This window comes from Cryptomeria japonica, chromosome 4 (genome assembly GCF_030272615.1).
Source record: "Cryptomeria japonica chromosome 4, Sugi_1.0, whole genome shotgun sequence".
Classification (NCBI taxonomy): Eukaryota; Viridiplantae; Streptophyta; class Pinopsida; order Cupressales; family Cupressaceae; genus Cryptomeria; species Cryptomeria japonica.
The window spans coordinates 724,485,129-724,506,998 of NC_081408.1; the positions used below are offsets into that span (position 1 = coordinate 724,485,129).

Genomic DNA, 21,870 nt, shown 5'->3' on the forward strand with positions numbered 1-21,870 from the left:
GCTCATACACTTTCAACTTGTGCTGAAGTTCTACAACTAATCTTCCAAAATGAATAAAAGAGTCATTAAGGGGCTTAAACGACTCACTTACAACCTCAAGTTCATGCTCAGCTTCTTCTCTGTTTGATCCGGGGGATATTTTCACCAAAAATTGAAGTATCTCCAAAGCTCCAAGAATCAACATCATGGTAAAGTTCTTGAGATCCTAAATCCAATGCAACTTGAATGGACAAAAAAGGAGTCCATACGTCTGAGTTATGACTGGTCAAAGTTTGGTCAAACCACGTATAAAGGCTCTCAAAAGGTAAAAAAATAATCATCCCAAAAGTGATCAACAATGGGTTTCAAATATCAAAAACGAAAGAGTTATGACAATTTGAAATTTGGAGGGAAAAGTATGATTTGATGATGTCAGCATGATGTCATCGTACTATTCAGGCGTTTAAAACTATTTATGGGTTTTGAACCCATAACCTCATGCAACCAACTACATCTCTCCACCATTAGACCACGAAATTGGCGCTTACCTAATTTTAGCGCTTAGTTTTATTTAAAGAATAAATTGCTTGATGCGATTTAAAGAAGAGCCAATGGGAGTTGAACTCCCAACCAGCGGTCACCTAAAATAAAGGATGACCACTGCACTATTAATAGCACATGCGATAATTTTGGAGGCTATTCTACTTATCCAAACATAATCCGCATAACTTTATTTAAATAAGGTTAGTTATTAAAAGCAAACCCTTAATAATGGAATAAAATCAAAACCATAAAATAGAAAAGGGGATATTTACGGGATTATTTTCCCAAGGGGGATTATTTTATAGTTTGAGGGTTTTAGCCTAATTATGGCTAATTTTATGTATAAAAGGGGGTATTAGGCCTTTGAAAAATCATCCAGGTGATGAGAAGGAGATTATGAACTTGAAGGCTTGTTGATTATTCCTGCACATTGGAGAATAATGTTGCCATTATGTTTGAAGGGAATATCTTGTAACACTTGTAATTGATTTTGGAGCTAATCGGATCGGTCCCCCTATTGGAGCAGGACCCGGAGACGTAGTCTGACCCGCGGACGAACTCCGTTATCAATTGTGTTTTGTCTTTTGTCTTTCTACTCTCTTTCTTTCAGTTCATTACCTTTATTATGCTTTGTTCATTTAAGCATTATTATGTGAATTCGCTCAGATTAAAGCTTTGAATTAACTTGTGTAATATTGTTAAGCATTTGTCTGTAATTGTCATAGATCCTAATCAGATCAAGTTTGGTATCAGAGCTTTGTTTGACTAGTATTGCAGAATTGAATGCTAACAAGATCTAGGATTCAACGAGGCGAAGGCAAGCTTGAAGAATATAATCCTGAGATTGGAAAACGAAGAACTAATCCACCATCACAGATGGAAGGAAAAGGTGGTGAAGAAGGTTCCGAAGATAAGAGTATTCAGAAGACTCTTCAGAATTTGGAAACCATTGTACAAGTTTTAGTACAGGAGAGAGAGGACAAGATGCGAAGACGTGCAGCTCGTGAGAACAAAGGGAAAAGACCAGGAGGTGACCATGAGCTTCCAAAAACACCCCCATCTCCTTCTTCTCCTTCTTCCCCATCTTCTCCCTCTTCTACTCATTCTGAGTCTTCTTCTCTTTTCAAGAGTTCACATAAGCCTAGAATTAAATTGGATGTAAAATTTGATCTACCAAAGTATTGTGGGGAATTAAATGCTGAAAAATTAGATGATTGGATTCAACAGGTTGAAGTCTATTGTAGAGTCCAAAACCTCTTAGATGATGCCGATAGGATCCAGTTAGCTACTCTTCGGTTAGGAGGTACAGCTCTAACCTGGTGGGAGAGTAGAATTCGGGATGGGTCTTCACAACATGGTAAAATCAATTTAACTTGGTCAGACTTTGTTAATGCTCTCAAGAAGCAATTCTATCCCCTAGGCCATATGCAACAGTTAATGATGAACTGGCAACTTTTTAGGCAAGGGAAAGGTCAGTCTGTCCAGGATTACACCCATGAATTTAGAAAGAAGGCTATTGCATTAAATGTTCCATTGTATACCCAGGACACGTTGCTTAAGTACATAGGTGGTCTTCACTCTTATCTGAGACATTCAATTTTGGTCTTGAATCCTAGTAACTTTGATGAAGTCTGTGTCCAAGCCACACACCTAGAGTCAAGAGGTAAGGGTTCTTTTATTGATAAGTCTGATAAGAAGCCATCTAAGTCTGCGAACAAATCCCAAAATAAAGGGAAGGGGAAAAGGACAGCTACAGTGAAGAAAGAGGGTGAAAAACCCACATGCTCACATTGCAAGAAAGAAGGGCATGATGATTCTAGGTGCTGGAAGCTGCACCCTGAAAAGAGGCCAAAGAGATATGGTGGAAACAAAGACAAACAAAAGACTGCTGCTATAGTTCAACAGGATCTTGGATCTGACTCTGGAGATGAGACAAAGATCGTTGCTGCTGGAATCCAAGGTAAAGAAAAAGGTAGATCTCTCTCATTAGCGACAAATTCTTCTAATATAAGTGCAAGTACAAGTAAAGATTCTACTCCTAAGAATGATAAGCAAAGGAATGAATTATTTCATATTCGGGTTGTTATCAAACATACTAAAGTTGATACATTATTTGATACGGGTTCTCAAGTTAACTTGATATCTGAAGAAATTGTTAAAAAGCTTAACTTGACTACAACACCTCATCCGAAACCATACCCTCTGGGATGGGTTTGCAATGATGCACAATTGCAAGTAACTAAACAATGTAAGATAAGATTTGCTATCACTGCAAACTTTGTAGATGAAGTAGAAGCTGATGTAGTCCCTTTAGATATTTGTGGTCTTGTACTTGGGAGTCCTTATCTATATGACCGACAGGCTATATTCTATAGGGGGGAGAACAAGTATCATCTTTTTAAAGATAAGATTGAATACATTGTACGGGCACATAAGATAAAGACTAATCTTGCACTAGTTAATGTTGGTTAGATGAAAAGGTTGGTCAATTCTAGTAAGAACTTTGTATTAATGCTTGTAAAAGCCAAAGAGGAAGAAACATCTGAGGCATTTAAAGGATGTGATCCTAAACATAAGGCTGAAATGGTCAAAGTTGTTTCCGCTTACGATGACTTGTTTCAGGAACCAAAAGGATTGCCTCCTAAGAGAGAGATACAACATGAGATCCAGTTGCAGCAGGATGTGCCACTTCCAAACATTGGCATGTATCGGTTATCAATCTTGCAAAATGAAGAGATCAAAAAGCAGGTTCAAGAGTTGGTTGAGAAAGGAGTTATTCGTCCTAGTACATCTCCTTGCGGTTCTCCTATTGTGTTGGTTCCAAAGAAAGATGGGACTTGGAGAATGTGCATCGACTACAGGGCTCTGAACAAGATAACGGTAAAGAACAGGTACCCTCTTCCTAGAATTGATGATTTACTTGATCAGTTGAAACATGCTATCTATTTCACTAAGCTAGACCTGCGTAGTGGATATCATCAGATTCAAATTGCAGAAAATGATATTTGGAAAACTGCTTTTAAGACTAAACAGGGACTGTTTGAGTGGTTGGTTATGCCCTTCGGGCTTTGTAATGCACCAGCTACATTCATGAGAGTCATGAATGATGTCTTTCATCCTTTTATTGATGATTTTGTCATAGTCTACCTAGATGATATTCTTGTATTCAGCAAGTCTTGGGAAGATCATGTAATTCATGTTAAAAAAATCCTTGATGTATTAAGGAAAGAAAAACTTTTTGTAAAGATGTCTAACTGCGAGTTCACTAAGACATCCTTAGTGTACCTAGGCTATGTCGTAGGGAATGGTCAACTAAAAGTAGACCCTGCGAAGGTCGATTGTATTGTAAAATGGCCTAAGCCAAGTACAGTCACAGAAGTCAGGAGTTTTTTAGGTGCAGTTCAGTACTGGAGGAAGTTCATTGCAAACTTCTCTTTTATTGCTTCATCATTGCACACATTGACCAGTACGAAGGCAACTTTTCAGTGGGGAGGTCCACAACAGAAGGCTTTTGACACTTTGAAGGAAAAGTTGAGCACCGCACCAGTTCTGGCTTTACCAGATTTACATCAACCATTTGAGATCGAGACAGATGCTAGCGGGTTTGCCATGGGAGCTGTACTCATGCAAGGAGGTAAACCAGTCTGCTACCACTCTGAAACTTTTTCAGGAGCAGTAAGTAACTATCCCACTTATGATAAGGAACTTTATGCTTTAGTTCAGAGTGTTAAGAAATGGAAACACTACTTAATGGGTAAAGAAACTGTAATCCACACTGATCATCAGCCACTTCAGTATTTGCACTCACAGTCTAAACTGCAACAAAGTAGGCATTTTAGGTGGATGGGTTTTCTTCAACAGTTTCATTTGGTGATTAAGTATAAGAAAGGTGCCCATAACAAAGTAGCAGATATGCTCTCTAGGCCTCCAGTTAAGAATGCTTTGATAATCCTTTAAAATAGTTCCATGGTTCATGAAGGTTTTCAGGAACAATATGCTAATGATGAGAACTTTAAGGACATATATGCAGCTCTAATCCAGGGTAAACATGTAGAAGAAAAAGATTACTATGTGCAGGATAACTTGTTGTACCACTTGGGTAAATTGTGTATTCCTAAAGATGAGCAGGCACAGATGATTCGAGAAGCACATACCTCTTTGATTGCAGGACATTTCGGGGTAAGTAAAACATTGGTTCAATTACAGAAGTATTGTTACTGGCCTCGTATGCAGGAAACTGTTACAAAGTATATAAAGGGATGTGTAATGTGTGCAACTAGTAAACCAAGTAACAGGAAATTGGGTTTGTACACACCATTACCTGTACCATCCCGTCCATGGGAAAGTGTGTCTATGGACTTTGTGGGAGGTTTACCTATGTCTAGGAAGGGACATGATTATTTGTATGTTGTTGTTGATCGATTCAGCAAAATGTGTATTCTAATGCCTTGTAAGAAACAGGTCACTGCTGAACTAACAGCTCATATGTACTTCCAATTTGTATGGGTTCATTTGGGTTACCTACTTCTATTGTATCGGATCGAGATTCTCGATTCTTAGGGGAATTTTGGACATCTTTGTGGGGACTCATGGACACCAAGCTGAAGAAGAGTACAGCCTTCCATCCGCAGACTGACGGACAGACAGAGGTAGTCAATAGGACAGTTGTTCATCTGCTTAGAGGTTACTGTAGCAAGCATCCTAAGTTGTGGGATGAGAATCTTCATTATGTGCAACATGCTTACAACCATGCAACACATTCTTCTACAAAGAGGTCTCCTTTTGAGACTTGCTTCGGCTATTTGCCAAAGACACCAATGGACTTTGCTTTTGGAAAGGACAATGTTATAGATGGATGCCATGATGCAGAAAGGGCTTTAAAGTTCATCCAGAAGGTCCAAGCAATCCATCAGGCAGTAGAAGCACAGTTGGAGCAGAGCCAAGCAACATACAAGGCTCACCATGACAAGCATCGCATAGATCATCATTTTCAGGTTGGTGACCGTGTTTGGTTACATATCAGCAAGGAAAGAATGCAAGGTGAAGGAAGGAAGTTGAAGCCAATCAGATATGGTCCTTTTGAGATCTTGGAAAAGATCGGTACCAATGCCTTCCGCCTTAATCTTCCTCCATACATGCAGATTTACTCGGTTGTCAATGTTGAGAATCTAAAGTTGTATGAACCTCCAATGATCTTGGATGAAGACACTGACATACAGGTTCCATCAGTTGATGATCTCTCACCAGAGTACATGTCAAAGTTGCCGGAAGATGTTATCCTTGACAAGAATGTCAGAACATCACGAAGAGGACCAATTGAATACCTCCGAGTGGGACTAAAGGGGATGCATCCAAGAAAGGCAAGATGGATGGAGATTGGTAAAGTGAGGGAACTTTACCCTCACTTAATTTCCAAGTAATCAAACTTTCGGAGGTCCGAAAGCTCTCCAGTGGGGAGGCTTGATCCGGGGGATATTTTCACCAAAAATTGAAGTATCTCCAAAGCTCCAAGAATCAGCATCATGGTAAAGTTCTTGAGATCCTAAATCCAATGCAACTTGAATGGACAAAAAAAGTCCATACGTCCGAGTTATGATTGGTCAAAGTTTGGTCAAACCACGTATAAAGGCTCTCAAAAGGTAAAAAAATAATCATCCCAAAAGTGATCAACAATGGGTTTCAAATTAAAGAGCTCGCCAAGAGCTTTCCAACGGTGTTTATTTTATCAAAAACGGAAGAGTTATGACAATTTGAAATTTGGAGGGAAAAGTATGATTTGATGACGTCAACATGATGTCATCGTACTATTCAGGCATTTAAAACTATTTTTGGGTTTTGAACCCATAACCTCATGCAACCAACTACATCTCTCCACCATTAGACCACGAAATTGGCGCTTACCTAAGTTTAGCGCTTAGTGTTATTTAAAGAATAAATTGCTTGATGCGATTTAAAGAAGAGCCAATGGGAGTTGAACTCCCAACCAGCGGTCACCTAAAATAAAGGATGACCACTGCACTATTAATAGCACATGGGATAATTTTGGAGGCTATTCTACTTATCCAAACATAATCCGCATAACTTTATTTAAATAAGGTTAGTTATTAAAAGCAAACCCTTAATAATGGAATAAAATCAAAACCATAAAATAGAAAAGGGGATATTTACGGGATTATTTTCCCAAGGGGGATTATTTTATAGTTTGAGGGTTTTAGCCTAATTATGGCTAATTTTATGTATAAAAGGGGGTATTAGGCCTTTGAAAAATCATCCAAGTGATGAGAAGGAGATTATGAACTTGAAGGCTTGTTGATTATTCCTGCACATTGGAGAATAATGTTGCCATTGTGTTTGAAGGGAATATCTTGTAACACTTGTAATTGATTTTGGAGCTAATCGGATCGGTCCCCCTATTGGAGCAGGACCCGGAGACGTAGTCCGACCCGCGGACGAACTCCGTTATCAATTGTGTTTTGTCTTCTGTCTTTCTACTCTCTTTCTTTCAGTTCATTACCTTTATTATGCTTTGTTCATTTAAGCATTATTATGTGAATTCGCTCAGATTAAAGCTTTGAATTAACTTGTGTAATATTGTTAAGCATTTGTCTGTAATTGTCATAGATCCTAATCAGATCACTGTTCTTCTTCAAATCAGCACAAAATAAGGAAAATGTTGAAACAGTAGAAAGGATTTTACCTCCGGTTTCCAGTGCTTCCTTCAAATAATCCTTATTAACAGTAAGAGCCACTTTACCTTTATCAACTTCATACATCAAGTGTTACATCCTCTTCTTCTTGTAGTTTATCTCCGTATTGACATAAGTTGCATCCTCTAATGACTTCATCCGCTCTCCAGCATCAGGAACAAGTTGTCCAAGCTTGTCAATCGGTGTGGCAAAATTGCCTGTATCAGTCTCTGGTAGGAGACTAGACAAAATATCTACTACATTCCTTATGGTCTCTGTCTCCTTCTGTTGTTCTTTCATCCTCTTCTTTTTAGCTTGGGATTGCATGGCAGTTGCAATCTCCATCAACTCAATAGAACTCATTTTATCCATGTCAAGGGGTCCTTGGATGCTTAATGCATCATCATCGTCTTCTTCATCAACACCTTTCTTTTTAGAATCAAGTGACAAAGGTGTCACTATGGGTTCAGTATTTTCTGCCTTATTCTCCTTTGTTCCCTCTTTGTTTTTAGTTTTCTCTTCTTCTTTTTCCTTTTCAGTTTCTTCAGTCTTCTCTTCTTGCTTTTCTTCATTACTGTCCATTATCGGTGGCGGTTGAGTCTCTACAGTCTGATTATCTACCGGTGGCTCCTCATCCTTCTTTTCTTCTTCATCTTTCTTTCCTTCTTGTTCTTGATTCTGCTCGTGTTGTTCAAACATCTGAATATCTACATCATACACATCTATATTATCAGCAGTATTATCAACATTATCACCATTGTGATCATCAGGAATAAACACCTATTCAGTTTGTGTGTTCATCGGTTGATCGTTTAACACAATGTCATCGAGCTTAAAATCAGTAGGTTTAATACCTTCTAGAAAATATTCACCCTTAAGCTTTACAGGTTCATCATCCTTGTCATATTCCTCTTCAGTAGGAATTATAGCCAAAGATTTCTTTAACAAAATTTCAGTCTCTTGCTGGATTGATTAAGTCTCACTGACTAACATCCTTGTCAGTCTTTTCTTAGATCTAAAGGAAGATTTTACTTTCAACAAAATATCATCTAATTCTTCCTTTGTGGCTTTCGGTTGAATATTTTTAAGTGTGTACTCAACAAATTCTCTGTCCTTCTTCATTGCAGCCTACCACCTTGCATCAATTTTATTGTATAATGAATTTGAAATTTGCCCTTGCAATTCAATAAGAGCTTTACTATATTTATTCATCATATACACAACTTCATCTTCTATTAACCTTTGTTCATTCTCACCAAGATTATCATACAATTTATTCAATCCCTTAAGAACACCATATTCCATAATACTTAACAGTTTATCAAGAGAAGTAGGTTTATTTACTGGTTTCTCCACAGATTTGATAGTGGAGGTTCCAACAACCTTAGATTTCTTATGGTTGGTCCTTAGGATTTTCTTCTCCTTCTCTGATTCAGTGTCTTCATCATCTGCATCTGTCGATGTTGGTTTCTGTGCTTGTTGCTTCTTTCTTTTACCAGTTTTAACCGGTGCAATTGGAGGATCAACAACTTTCTCTTTCCTAGAACTGAATCTTTGAATATTTTATTGCTATTTTCCCTTTCTTAACAACTGTTGGTTTCTCTTTTTCTGCATCTTTCCCTTTTCCAGCTCTTTTTTACATATCGGTGCAGGTGCCAGTTGGAGTACTAGACGTTCCAGCCTATTGAGCAGCATGCTTTGCTCTAGCTTCAGCAATGACTTCCTTTGTGAATCGTGCTTGCTCAATAAAGGCTTCAACTTCCTTTCTAACCTTCTTAGTGATTACTGGTTGGTTAAGTTCTGAATGCACTCGAAGGGATTTCTCCTTGTAAGTGCCAAACCTTTCTATTTTAGTATCAATCGGTTATCCGAGTGCAACTCTGCCTTAATTTACCAGTTGAGATCCTAATTATCAGTTCTCTGTAAAACTATCATCAGTACTAGTTATACCTTACCAGTTGGCTTCCAAGACTTAGATGACTACAAAAATATTGTTGCCATCAATGACAACACAAAACTTACTCATCAAACATGAATCTCAATCTCTTCATCGCATTACCAATCAATCATATACCGGTTCAGTCAAATGCCAACAAAAGGTTCCAACATCATATTATTTTCTTCCTTTATGACTATCTTAGGGATTGCATTTAACAATTTGTCTTCAGTGGTAGCATGATCAAAGATTACTTTAGTGGCGAATATTTTCCAATGGCGAATTTTTCACGTCGACAACCTAGGAAATGGTGAATATTTTGTACCGATTGGGGGTGGCCATGTTGCCAGAACATTATCAATTTCGTCAAATTCATGGCCTGATCGCCACATGTTTTATGTAATTAAATGTTTCTATGTGAGGATTTTGCCAATACAATATACGGTGGACACACGGTAAATTTAATTTTTTTGCCTACACTCTCTGAGGTTGCCTTAATAGACGACCATAATTCTCCTATAGGCATGTGAAGATTTGTTAGCTAGGAGGACCCAATTCACTAGGTATTTTGTTGATGCGTGTCTCCATTCACCCCAACTTTTGCCAACTATATTGTATTTGCCAATTATTTGGACGACCAAAAAGGCCCTCTGGTCCTCTGCAAAAATGCTTCTCAAGCTGATGGGAGTGTCCATCTTGAGAAATCAGATTAACAAATTAAACAACTTAGGCCTATAAACCTAAACCAAAGGAATAATTTAATTACCGTGAGCTCTGACGATTTATCTACCAAATGGAAAAGGCTAATTGAAGATGAAAGAAGCAAAGATCGTATATAAATAGTTGAAGCTCTTGATTGTAATAATTACTTCTCTAACTGTATTAATTGCTTTAATTTTTTTAAAATCTTTCGTATCTCTGCAAATCTTTCCCATAAATGCACTAGTGTGCGACATTGGAAACAACTATAAACCAGTACCAAGTTGGCAAGTACCACATTTGAAGTCGTGGGGACAACGTGGATTGCAGTTGGTGAATAGATATATATTAAATGACCAAAATTATCGATCGTGATTCGTGACATTTGATACGTGTCTATTGAATCCAATTCCATTCCAGGCACTTTCTAGTGAGCTATGTTCTCTTCAAAAAATTGGGCCGAAATAAAACTTCAGCCATTGATCTACGATCATCGAACGGTTTTAAATCATTGATGGATTTTAGGTATGTGTCACCCTTCACGTGTCAAAGAGGCCACACTTATTGATACATCATGCAGAGTCTGGACTCAATGTGATGTACTGATGTGATGTGATGTGCCTTGTCTATTAATGGCAATGAATTCATGAAATTGCCAATAAATTATATATTTTTTCATAAATAACAAAATATTCGCCAAAACAAATTAAATAATTTTCAAGCGGTGGATAAAAATCGCCAATACATTTAAATAATTTTTCCTTTGGAGTAAAATTTTTCACCCATACAATTATATATTTGTTCCTTTTACCAAAAATTATTTGCCTCCTACAATATATATTTTCCCCATAGAACAAGGTATTATTCGCCATAAATTTATGGAATTTTCGTACCCTAGAAAAAAATCGCCAATACAAAATAATTTTTTTCCCTATTTTGAAAAAAAATTCCGCCATGAATATGAAAATTCCCCCCTGAAAATAATGTCTGATTCGCCAGGATTTTACACAATTGCTCGGGGGTGGTACCCTCCATTTCCCAAGAATGATTGAAAAAACGTGACCGCAAGTGTCCAATCTCATTTCTATCTTTGTGATAGCCTCTACATCATCTCAAATTTCCTCAATTCTATTTGTTCCTCTTTGTGCCTAAATCGAGGCATGCAAGAATTTGATATTAGAATTTCCCTCTTTTATCCATTTTTCTCTAGCCTTCTCTTTCTAAAAAAATTGTTCTGTTGCCAAGAGCTTCAATAATCTTGCTTTTAGTTCTTTTTCTTTATGGTATTCTTTGTTGTGCATGCCATCTTTAATAATTTTTTTCATTAAGGATAGCCAATTCCATTTCGACTTCTTTTTCTACAAAAAACACCTTAAAGACTTCTTTATTCCATATTCGCAATTTATTTTTTATAAAGCGTAATATTTTTATGAAGCAAATGTTGGATATTGTTGAGAAGTTTGCTGGAATGATGTGTTCTCATTGATGCCAACATATTCTTTTGTGTATTCCAGTGTTGTAATTAGATTGGATGAGTTGGTTTGGTCAGTGTGTTGCAATTGAGTTGTTGCGGATTAATGGGTTTTGAGATAAGTATCTCTAGTTGTTTTAGCAAAAGTTTCAGAGGTTTGCAAGATGATTTGATCGAGTTGTGAGATCCGATATTGAGGTTCATTTTCAGTTGTTCGTGTTATTCAGTGTTTTGGATCTTGCTCCATATTGCTCTGGAATTGCAATATCTTGGTTTGCGGATTTGTCAGAGTATTTGGGACATTCATATGTGTCCTCAATTCAGATGGTTCGTGATTTGGTGGTCCGTAAGCGAATCGTTCAGTTTGACAGTCAGTACAATGCATGTTCTTGAGGTTCGATATAATGCTGATGAAGATTCTAGTAAGTGGTGATGTTGCGGTTGTTGTTGTGGTAATTTGCGCTACTTGTGGATGTTTCTAGATCATGTTTTATCCATGTTGATGGTCTGCGTTGATCATTGTGTGTGTTGTTGATCATTTTCTTGATCTGGTGGTGTTTTTCATGTTATGCGACATTCATGATGATTGTAACATGTTGTAGATGTTCGAGGCATAATTCTTGGAGGTGTTTCTTGTGTGCGATGTTGGTTTAGGTCCAAACTATGTCTTAGCCGACATTGTTTTGGTCCACATGTATTGTTGTAGTGTGTGAGGTTATTGCTTTGTAATTTATGTTGATGGTGGAGCCGACTTTGAAACATAGGTTGATGATTTGTTTAAGTATATGTAATATTCATGTGAGAGATGTATCTGTGTGTGTGATCATTGATTTGATCTTTTAGTAATAGAGAAGTACGAAGAGGTGTGAATAAGTGTGAAAGAGCAGGGTTTATGCTATGTGCTTAACTGAAACTATAACCAAGCATGAGGAGATGCTACTTTATCAATTCATGATCCTCCAGATGTAATCTAAATGTTTTTGTAAGGTAGTGAACCTTCCTCAGGGTTGTAGCCCTTCTTGTTTTGTAATTTGAGAAGTGAGCTCCAGGCAGTGTGCCTGAATGCATGTGCATTCCCCATTGTAATATTTACACTTACTCCTAACAGGGTATTATCTCATTGTGGGTAGGTTCCCATCGTGGTTTTTCCCTTAATCGGGTTTTCCACGTCAAAAATCTTGGTGTTATGTGTGTTATTGATGCGGTGTTGATTTGTGCTTTCCTTGTTAATTATCAAATCTGAATTCAAGTTTGAGTTGTGTAGAGTTTGAGAGCAAACTGATTCACCCCCCCTCTCAGTTTGTTGCATTGTTGCAAACAACAAAAACTCACCGTAGCATTAAAAATATTGCTTTCAACCCACCACTCTTTTAGAAGCTTTATTAATGATTGCTCTCTCCACCACATGCTCTCAAATTTGAAATATCTACATCAAAGTTCAGGGGTTTGCCCTATCTCCAATTATATTGGGAAGTGATTAAAAACAGATATAGGAATAATTGTAGATGAAAAGGAAACATCCTCTTGCATCTAGAATGGGCCCAGGAAATAATGATCTAGTCTTCCCACTATATTTGTGAAGACAAATCTCCGATTAGTCCATGTGTAATTACCATTCTCATTGATGCAATCAACCGCCACAATATCATCTACAAAACCTCTAAAATCTAAAATAACCTTATTTATTTTTGTGAGCTTTTGCCAAGATCAATAGCTCAATCAAAAGTACAATAGAGAGACAAAATATTGATAGGAATAAAACGTATTCTATCAAGATGAAAATACTGATCAACTGGATCATCAATCGTTACATACAATGAATATGAGCCTGCTTATATAAGGCAAGGCTATATGGATACGTGAGCACACAAACATGACATGTGGCTCAAAAAGAAACAAGGGTAGGTAGGGATAAGTAGGGGTAGGTAGGAGAAACAATGTAATATTCCACATGAGGCGGATCTGCTAATTTGTTTGTTTTTGTCTTTGGTTTATATGTTATTAGTGCTACCTACACTTTAGGGATCCATTTTTCGGTTTTTTTTTGTGGTATTCTACAATTTGAAACCATATGATTCCTTTCATGGAGCCTCAAGTAGAAAAAAAATTCCTCTTCAATTTCTATATTCTGTATCCAAAAATCATCCTCCACTTTAAGTCTATTTTTTGAGGGATCTTCCTAACCACAACCTATTTTGTTCGAGCATATGAATAAGAATTATTGTTCACAAGATTTGCATTGATATCCATCAACATTCCCAACGATCTTCCTTTTTTTTCAAGACAGTCCTCGGATCAATACTCAATTGGCAAATTGAACATTAAGATCCAAACAAGTTTTTCATATGGGCATAGAGGTGTAGGATCAAAATTCAGTTGCCACTTTTGCATATACAAAGAATAATCTCCCATTGTCTAGAGGCCACCATGAAGAATTGTCTTTCTTTATTCTTTGCTCCCAAATATTACAACAAAAAATCTTTTGGTAGAAACTTTGTAATTTATTTTGTCTTCCATGTGGCCTTAATCCAATTTTTTATTTTTTCCCTTTCCTTTATGGGGCATACAAAACAACATATAATTGCCAGGTCTTCGAAGGAATGGAGGTTTGGTTTGATTTTATCCTTGATATAAATTATCTAATATTCTTCTTCTTGACTTTGTTTAAAAACTCTTTCGCCTTCTCTACTCTTTTTTTATTGGTATTTGCTTCCTTGTCAAAATATTTAAGGTTTTCATATTTTTGCTCTCCTGCATAAATTCTCTACTGCTCTACTTTGTGCAAGCCATTTTTTTTATAACTCTTCTATGTGACTTAACATATAGTATGATTTATATAATGATATATTATTTTAATTTTTCAATTTTAAAATTAAATCTTTTTTTTTTTATCGATGATCACTTTTGACTGAAGCTTTGAACCTGTGGGGCCACAATGGGGGACCCCATCCCCAAGTTCAAGCACAAGGCATTAACACCTCCCCAACTTCTATGAGTATTCCTCTCTGACCCCTCTCTCCATCTTGCTCACCATATTTCTCCTATTCCTCTCCATTTCTTTTTCTCACCTCCACTTGACCTCCATACACTCTTCTACCTCCTTCGTTCTCCTCCCATTCCTTTGTCACCTCCTCCACTCATCCTCTATAGTTATATCCCTCTGTTCTCCTCCACTTCTTTCTCATCTCCTTAATTGTATTCCTCCATTCATCACACCCCATTTGCTTCCTCCGACCTCCTCCACTCCTTTCTCTTTTTTTCTTTCATTTTACCTCCTCCACACATCCTATCCCTCCATCCTCCTCTTCCTGTCGAGACCTCCTCTACACCTCTCAACTTGATCATTGCTACTATCGCTAGTTGCTTTCTCCTTCCCTGCATTCACTATACCCAGTTGTCATCATCCTTCATCCTCCAACTGTCCTAATCCATCGTAGACCCTTCCTCTTGGTGCACCATCCTCTCCCTTCATTTTACTAGCACCATCTGGTATTTGGCCATTGTACTAGTCCACCTCTTCTACCATGTTGGTTTTATCCTCAACACTTATCACCTCCAACCTCCATTCTTCTTCCCTGGTCATTACCACTTTGCAACTTGTCGTTGCACTGTAGGGTCAACCCAAAAAACAAATTATTTTAAAATGATAACAATATTTAATATATAATTTAATATCTAATAAAAGAAATAATTATCATAAAAAAAAATAGGCGAGTGGAAATGTGCGATGGAGATCGCATGCTTTGGGAAGGAGAAGCAAAGGAGTTCAGTGGATGAAGAGGATTGAGTGACGATACACAGGGTAGGGATTTTTTTTAGTTGTGCATTAATTCAGTGGATACTATTGGTGTTTTATGGAAGATAAGTCAGGAGCCAAGAAGGGCATTGCCCATCACTCGAGCAATTTTATAAAACATGACTAGTGCACGAATCTTGGAGTTTCCACTAAGGGCATCAATCTAGTAATTTCTTCATCCACCCCTATCGATACACATGCATCAACTACTTTTTTTGTTGACAACTACAAAAATTAGAGCAATCCATTCCATACTTGCAACGGTTTTTGCTATTTGTAGGTCCTCAAAGAGAGTTCTAATCTATTGCTTGACCTAGGCTTGTGTGACCTATTGTTGCTTTGACCCTAGCCAACATGCAAACATTCATGATGGAATATTTTGAAGTGCAATTGGTTGATAAACTTGTTGCTTCCCATATTTTAGATTCAAGCATTGATGAATTTTCTGTCAAAATTGGTTATTTTTCCCTTCTTATTCGTTGCATGAGCAAGTAGCTTCCGATTGATCTATTTTTTTGATTTATATAAGATTACCTGGTGTAACTTGGATATTTCCACCATTGATCTCCTTGATTTTGTTTTTTCTACTTTATTTTGCTATGTGGAGGGTTGCAAGTTTGTGATATAGAATGATCCTAGGTTCCATGGTAAGTTGGGCATATTTGTTTCCTCTTGGCACCCTTTTTTGATCATGTTATTGGTGTTATCACTTTCGTTCTCATATGGATGAAACTATATAATCTCCATTTGATCATGAGAGATTTGAGGTTCATTAAGTGTGTTATTGAGCAAATTGGCTCCTTTGTGAAGCTGGATTTTGAATCTACGGTTCTACATTACAGATTCACTAGGGTTTGTGCCATCATTAACATCTCTAAGCCAATGCACCATTCAATTTTGATCCACTCTTCCCATGACACTTGAACCAATATTTAAAATACGAAGACCTTGCTTTCATATGCTTTGTTACACCAAGCTTGGTCATAAGATTGCAGGGTGCTCTTCCTCCATGTTTTATGTTCCAAGGAAGTTGAGTCTCAAAAAGAGGGTTAAGAGGCTAGACAATCCTGATCTTAACTTAATCTAGCAAAATCATGGGAAATTTCAGGCTGCTAATGTAGATTACAACCCTGCTATTGTGGTTTCTAATATTTTTACCTCTCCTGTCCTATGGATCCACCCTCTCCCATCCCATTCTTGCCTCCATTAAGTCTCCCCCTTTATGCATATTGAAGACCCTTATGGACTTAATCAACCTAATGAGGTTATTGGTAACAGGTTTGACTTTGAGGGTTCTTATCCTTTTATGGATGATTTGGATGAAGAGTTTGTTGATTGCCATGACCCTAATGATGTGGTGGTTCCAGTGTGAAAATGCACAATTTCCCAACAACTAATGACATCTCTAAACCAAATATCCCAATCAAAAAGAAGAAGAGACACAAATTTGAAGCTGAGAAGCTAGGCTTTGATGTAGTTGATGATGGTACCTAGTGGAGCATGGATGCCCTCCTCACTAAGATCATGAGGAAGGGGATAAACAAAAAGGCTAGTTGAGGTGCTCTTGCTTGGTGGTTGGTTTTACAGTTTCTTTTTTTCAACAACACTTTTTTTTAGTTTTCTTCACTCGTTTGAGTGCTCTTTTGATATATTGAGCTTTCTTTAGGATTCTACTACTAGATCATTATTCTTTGTGCTCCCCTTTAGTGGGTTTGAAGTAGTCTATATTCTTTTATTTGTTATTATATTGGGAGTGGGCCCTGATCCCACAATTTGTTGATAAAATAAAATGTAATTTAATATCTTGATTAAATTACATGTATATTAATTACATATAATTTATTTTTTAACTTTTTTGGTTGAATGTTTTAAATATCAATGTTTATATGTTTACAATATTTTTTTTGATGGGCTATAGTAAATACAAGTAAATGAAATAATAAAGTTGTGCAAATTATTGATTATTTGTTACTAATTTATCATTCAAATTTATATCATATACGATTATAAATATATTTTAATTAACATATTAATGTTGTAATAACTTAAACACAAGCAACACACAATAGAAAAGAAATATTCTTACTAATATTTTAAATGTTAACTCTACATTTGTATGCACTTTTTTAAAAATAGAAAATAAATCATAATTAATTTAATTTTTGAGTATTTAATTTCTAAAATTTAAAATATAGATAAAAATTTAATTCATAATTAACAAATCATTATGAATTTGAAAATAAAAAAATGCAGTGATTATTTTATAGAGTTTATAAACATATTAAAAATAAAATTACTAAATATAATATAAAATTTATGAATTCATAATAGATAATAAATCTAAAATAATTTAACTTGTTGAAGTTGAATTTATTTGCTTGAAAAACATATTGAAATAATTACCTTTCAAATATATTTAAGAATACCTATAAAAAATGTGATTATTTTGGAGTAGTGGGTGATTAAATTTAAAATACAATTTACAACAAATTAAAAAATATGCAATAATGCCTAAAAATTTGCCTAATAATTTGCATATTGGTAGTGGATTCGTGAAATTTGTGTACAAGAGCTTAATTGTTTTGGCCTATCAAATAGCTAAAAATTAATTTTCCCAATTTTAAAAGTTAAGAAATATGCATGTACACTGCAAAAAAACATTTTTCTAATAAAACAAAAAGATACTACATTCTAATTGGTGCAAACAATTTATTTTAATCACTAGTTAAAACTAAAAACTGTGAGATGATTGAGGATGACCCCGTAGTGTAACGATAAGTCACGACCCCCATTGATAGGGCAGTCACGAGTTCAAAACTTGTGCCTTTCATCCCGTAGGAGCCCTCGACAAGGCTCACGCTGGCAACAAGGAAGCACAAACGATGACATGGAAGGAGCCACTAGCAGAGGTAGTGTATGATGGATGGGAGTTTCAAGGAGAGGGCATTACCATCGTGGGGAGATAAGGTGATGCTTGCACATGGTGATAGAGTGATATGGTCTTGCTTGTGTGAGGCAGAGGAGATATAAGGGTCGCAAAGAATATATAAGGGTGAGTTGGCATGGACGTGCAATGGAGTGATAAGGTGGAGATGCCATGCGCGCGTAATGGTAAGAACATCTCTGAGGATGAGGTCCCTAAAAAATGTGGCCTCACTAGTTCATAGCTCCAGTGAAAAGCATTAACTCAGCTTTGGCCTCTTACTGATATAAATAAATAATTTGTGAGATGATTGCAATAATACTAGTCTAAGGACAAGTACTAATAAAGACAATTGCTCGCCACTAGTGGCACTTGTCAAATTCTATTTTTCATTTTGCACATATTAAATTATATGAATAAGTCAGTCTATGATATATAAGAAAGTAATAACCATAACTATAAAACTTTTAGCTTTCTTAAATACGAAATAAATGTAGTTCTTTAAAAAAAAATTAATTCTGAAATATTGAAACTATCAAATCCAAAGTGAAAACTAATATATGTTAAATAAAAAAATCTTTGGCAAATGATTGTGAAATTTCAATACTTAGAACTTGCAAAAGAAAGATAAGGAATTTGAGCCTTCAAATAGAAAAATAGCTTCCATCACATGTTCATGTTGTGTTCACTAAAATGTTTGTAAAGTCATAACAATTAATAATAAAAATTATAAAAAACAATAATATAATTAATAACAATATTACTCTAACTTTGACAAAATTGTATTTGTGTATAATACAATGTGCTAAAAAATCTAATGGTATGTGGGTATGTGCAGGATCATGGTGTGCCAAAACAGGCCCTTAAGTGGCAATGAAATTTCAGAAAATCAGAGTTATGCAACTTGACATGAAAATTTGAATAAGTTGTGAACATTATTTTTAAAATATGTAAGAAGAGAATATATAGAAAATTGAATGTAGTTTCTAAGCTACTAGTTGTTTTTTGGAAAAAAAAAATCCTATTTGATGAAAATTTCAAGAAAAAAATAAGAAGTAGACGTATGTCTGACCACCCTAATCACAATCAAATCTTAATTTTTTTTATAATATTTATAATATAAGTATTAGACTCATGTCCGGATGTGACACATATTTTTTTTTAATTTTTTATAAATTAAATAATTATTTATGAATTTTTTACTACAACTTTTCAGAAATTCAAAAACTCCTACGTCTGACCACCTTAACTTGGTCAAAACTTTATGAAATTTTATTTTATTTTTTTCCCTATAGTAGACGAAGCATAGGATGTGACACATGTTTCGGTTTCAAAAAATGTTATACCGTTTGAAAGTTATGAGTGTTTTTCAATCAGTATATCAATCAGGACTATTGTCAGAATTCAATTAGAAAATAAATAATAATTATTTATTAAAGTCAAAATAAGACAAGCCTTATATTGTTGGAAAGCTAGGAACGTCTTTAAAAAATCCTTTTCGTTTTATCAATTTTGGTTACAAAAAAAGTTGTTAGCCACCAGTGTAAAGTCTGGAAAATCAAGGAATACTGAAAAACACGTTTTTTTAGTTGACTTTCCAGGCTTGTCACTTCCAAGCCAAATACCAAAGCATTCCCGAGCCTAAATTGGAAATTTTAAAATTTGTCTACAAAAAACGGATATCGGATATCAGATTTTATTCGATATTCGATTTTAATACAAAAATTTGCGGTCCCCAAAAAATTTCCCATTGCCGCCATTTATTTGGTAAACTGCCACATGGCAGAAATCCGATACCCGATTAAATCGGATATCGGATTTTATTAGTCATATTTTAGAGAGAGAGAGAGAGAGAGAGAGAGAGAGAGAGAGAGAGAGAGAGAGAGAGAGAGAGAGAGAGAGAGAGAGAGAGAGAGAGAGAGAGAGAGAGAGAGAGAGAGAGAGAGAGAGAGAGAGAGAGAGAATATGACCCCTAATGACACAATTTGGTGTCTTAAGGGGTCCTATGGTGTCGTTAGGGGTCATATGGTGTCTTGGGACACCATAGGACCCCTTAAGACACCAAAGCATGTCGTTAGGACACCATATGACCCCTAATTTCAGAGTTGTGTTCGGTGTGATTGGGATCAGTGCGAGTCAAGTGAGTGGGTTGATACGTGGGTTCCCCGCTATCTAACTCCTTTATCTGAAACAATATCCTTGTCAAACGATGACATGGAAAGTTCACTTGAGTATGATCGTCTATCGGATCTTGTATAGCCAGGACATGTTTTTGCAGTTGTTGCACCGCAAGGGAATGAAGAGAGATCAGAATATTGGTTGGCACAATATGTATAGGGAAAACAAAAGCTAACACAACCAGTGACAGTTGATGATGGGTTCACATATCCTACGGGTTCAGTTGTTGTTGTGGGAACTTGGTTGCGAACATACATGATTAGAAAGAATGGCATACCTGCATTTGAAGACTATGAGAGACACAAAACCATTATAATGTATTCACACCTTATTATAGCTACAAATGTCAAGTTGTTGAAGCATCAAGCAAAACCGAAGACCAAAGAGCTATGGACAGTGACTACTGCCGATCATGAAGCAATACTGGATACTCTTAAACAAAGAGATGACCCTTCATGCACACTTGAGTAGTAGGTATTTAATGGTGCCTTATTTTTTTATCATGCATTTCATTTCAAACAATGATCATTAAACCTTAATGTTCAAGTTTGTTACGTGTATATTAAGTGTTCAAGTTTGTTACGTGTATATTAAGGATGTGTTCAAAATGTAGGTCTATTGATGAACATTTTTTTTTGGCAACACGGTTTTTGCATGCACATAGCGAGTACACTCGATATAATTGGAAGGGACGTATTTTTGCAACACGACTTATTATCATGCATTTGATGAGCTTTACAATTTTTGTTATTAGACAACACTATTTGATAATTTTTTATGATATAATTATCGCATAACCTTTATTCTCATGAAGGTCTTTTTTGATGATATACAACAGTATCACATTACGATTTTTGCGTCAACATAGTGGGTTCTGTTGATATAATTCGAAGGGACGTATTTTTATGGTATATAATCCCACCTTTTCATTTATTATCATGCATTTCAGTTGAAGTGATTGTCATAAATCCTTTATGTTCATCCATGCATTTTATGTGTAGACTAACAATTCTTAAAAATACAGGTTCATGCTAGATCATTTGTCATTGACAAGACCCTCTCTTGGTGATGGTACATATTCCTTTGTGCATTGATGAGATTAAATTGTGGGTCTTGTTGTGTTTATTATCATGAAGATGATTCAAATGCATGTGGCCAGGACACATCTGCAGTGGATCAAATTGTCATGACAGATGATCTATTGAATCAAACATTTGACATTGATGGTCAAGGTGGTCTGTTGAATCAAACATTTGACATTTGACATTTGTTAATGTTGGGCCTTCAACATCAACACCTACTAGTCAAGGTGGTCATCGAACTTTCACTCAGGTAACCTTGTCTATTTGTATTCATTAATGGTTTATAAAATAAAGTTAGTTAGATTTTGGCAATTGAATAACATTGTTTCATTTTCAGACGTTGACATCAAATGCACCTAATATTCTCTCCACAATGGAGCATGGTGTTCTCTAGCAGTAGCATCTTTGATGCTTTTGACAGTAGTATGAGTTAGATTAGTAAATTTTTAATTTGATGCTTCCCACGGGGCTTTGCAACTTTAGATTGTGAGTGTGCCCCTGTTACAAATGAATTGTACTTTAATCGACATAGATGGTCTATGATGGCTTTTTTGTAAGACTATATGGTTTTATAACA

The 21,870-nt window shown here is 36.0% G+C and overlaps 1 protein-coding gene across 1 annotated transcript; it reads left to right on the plus strand.

The window, feature by feature from the left end:
* The first annotated feature begins 1,305 nt into the window (after positions 1–1,305).
* On the plus strand, positions 1,306–2,994 carry LOC131875347 (uncharacterized). The gene has a single exon (XM_059219445.1). It carries the CDS (start codon positions 1,306–1,308, stop codon positions 2,992–2,994), a length of 1,689 nt encoding a protein of 562 aa, XP_059075428.1.
* The last annotated feature ends 18,876 nt before the right edge of the window (positions 2,995–21,870 follow it).

Excerpts from the sequence above, each read along its gene's own strand:
- LOC131875347 (XM_059219445.1), top strand. The coding sequence starts at position 1,306 with ATGCTAACAAGATCTAGGATTCAACGAGGCGAAGGCAAGCTTGAAGAA.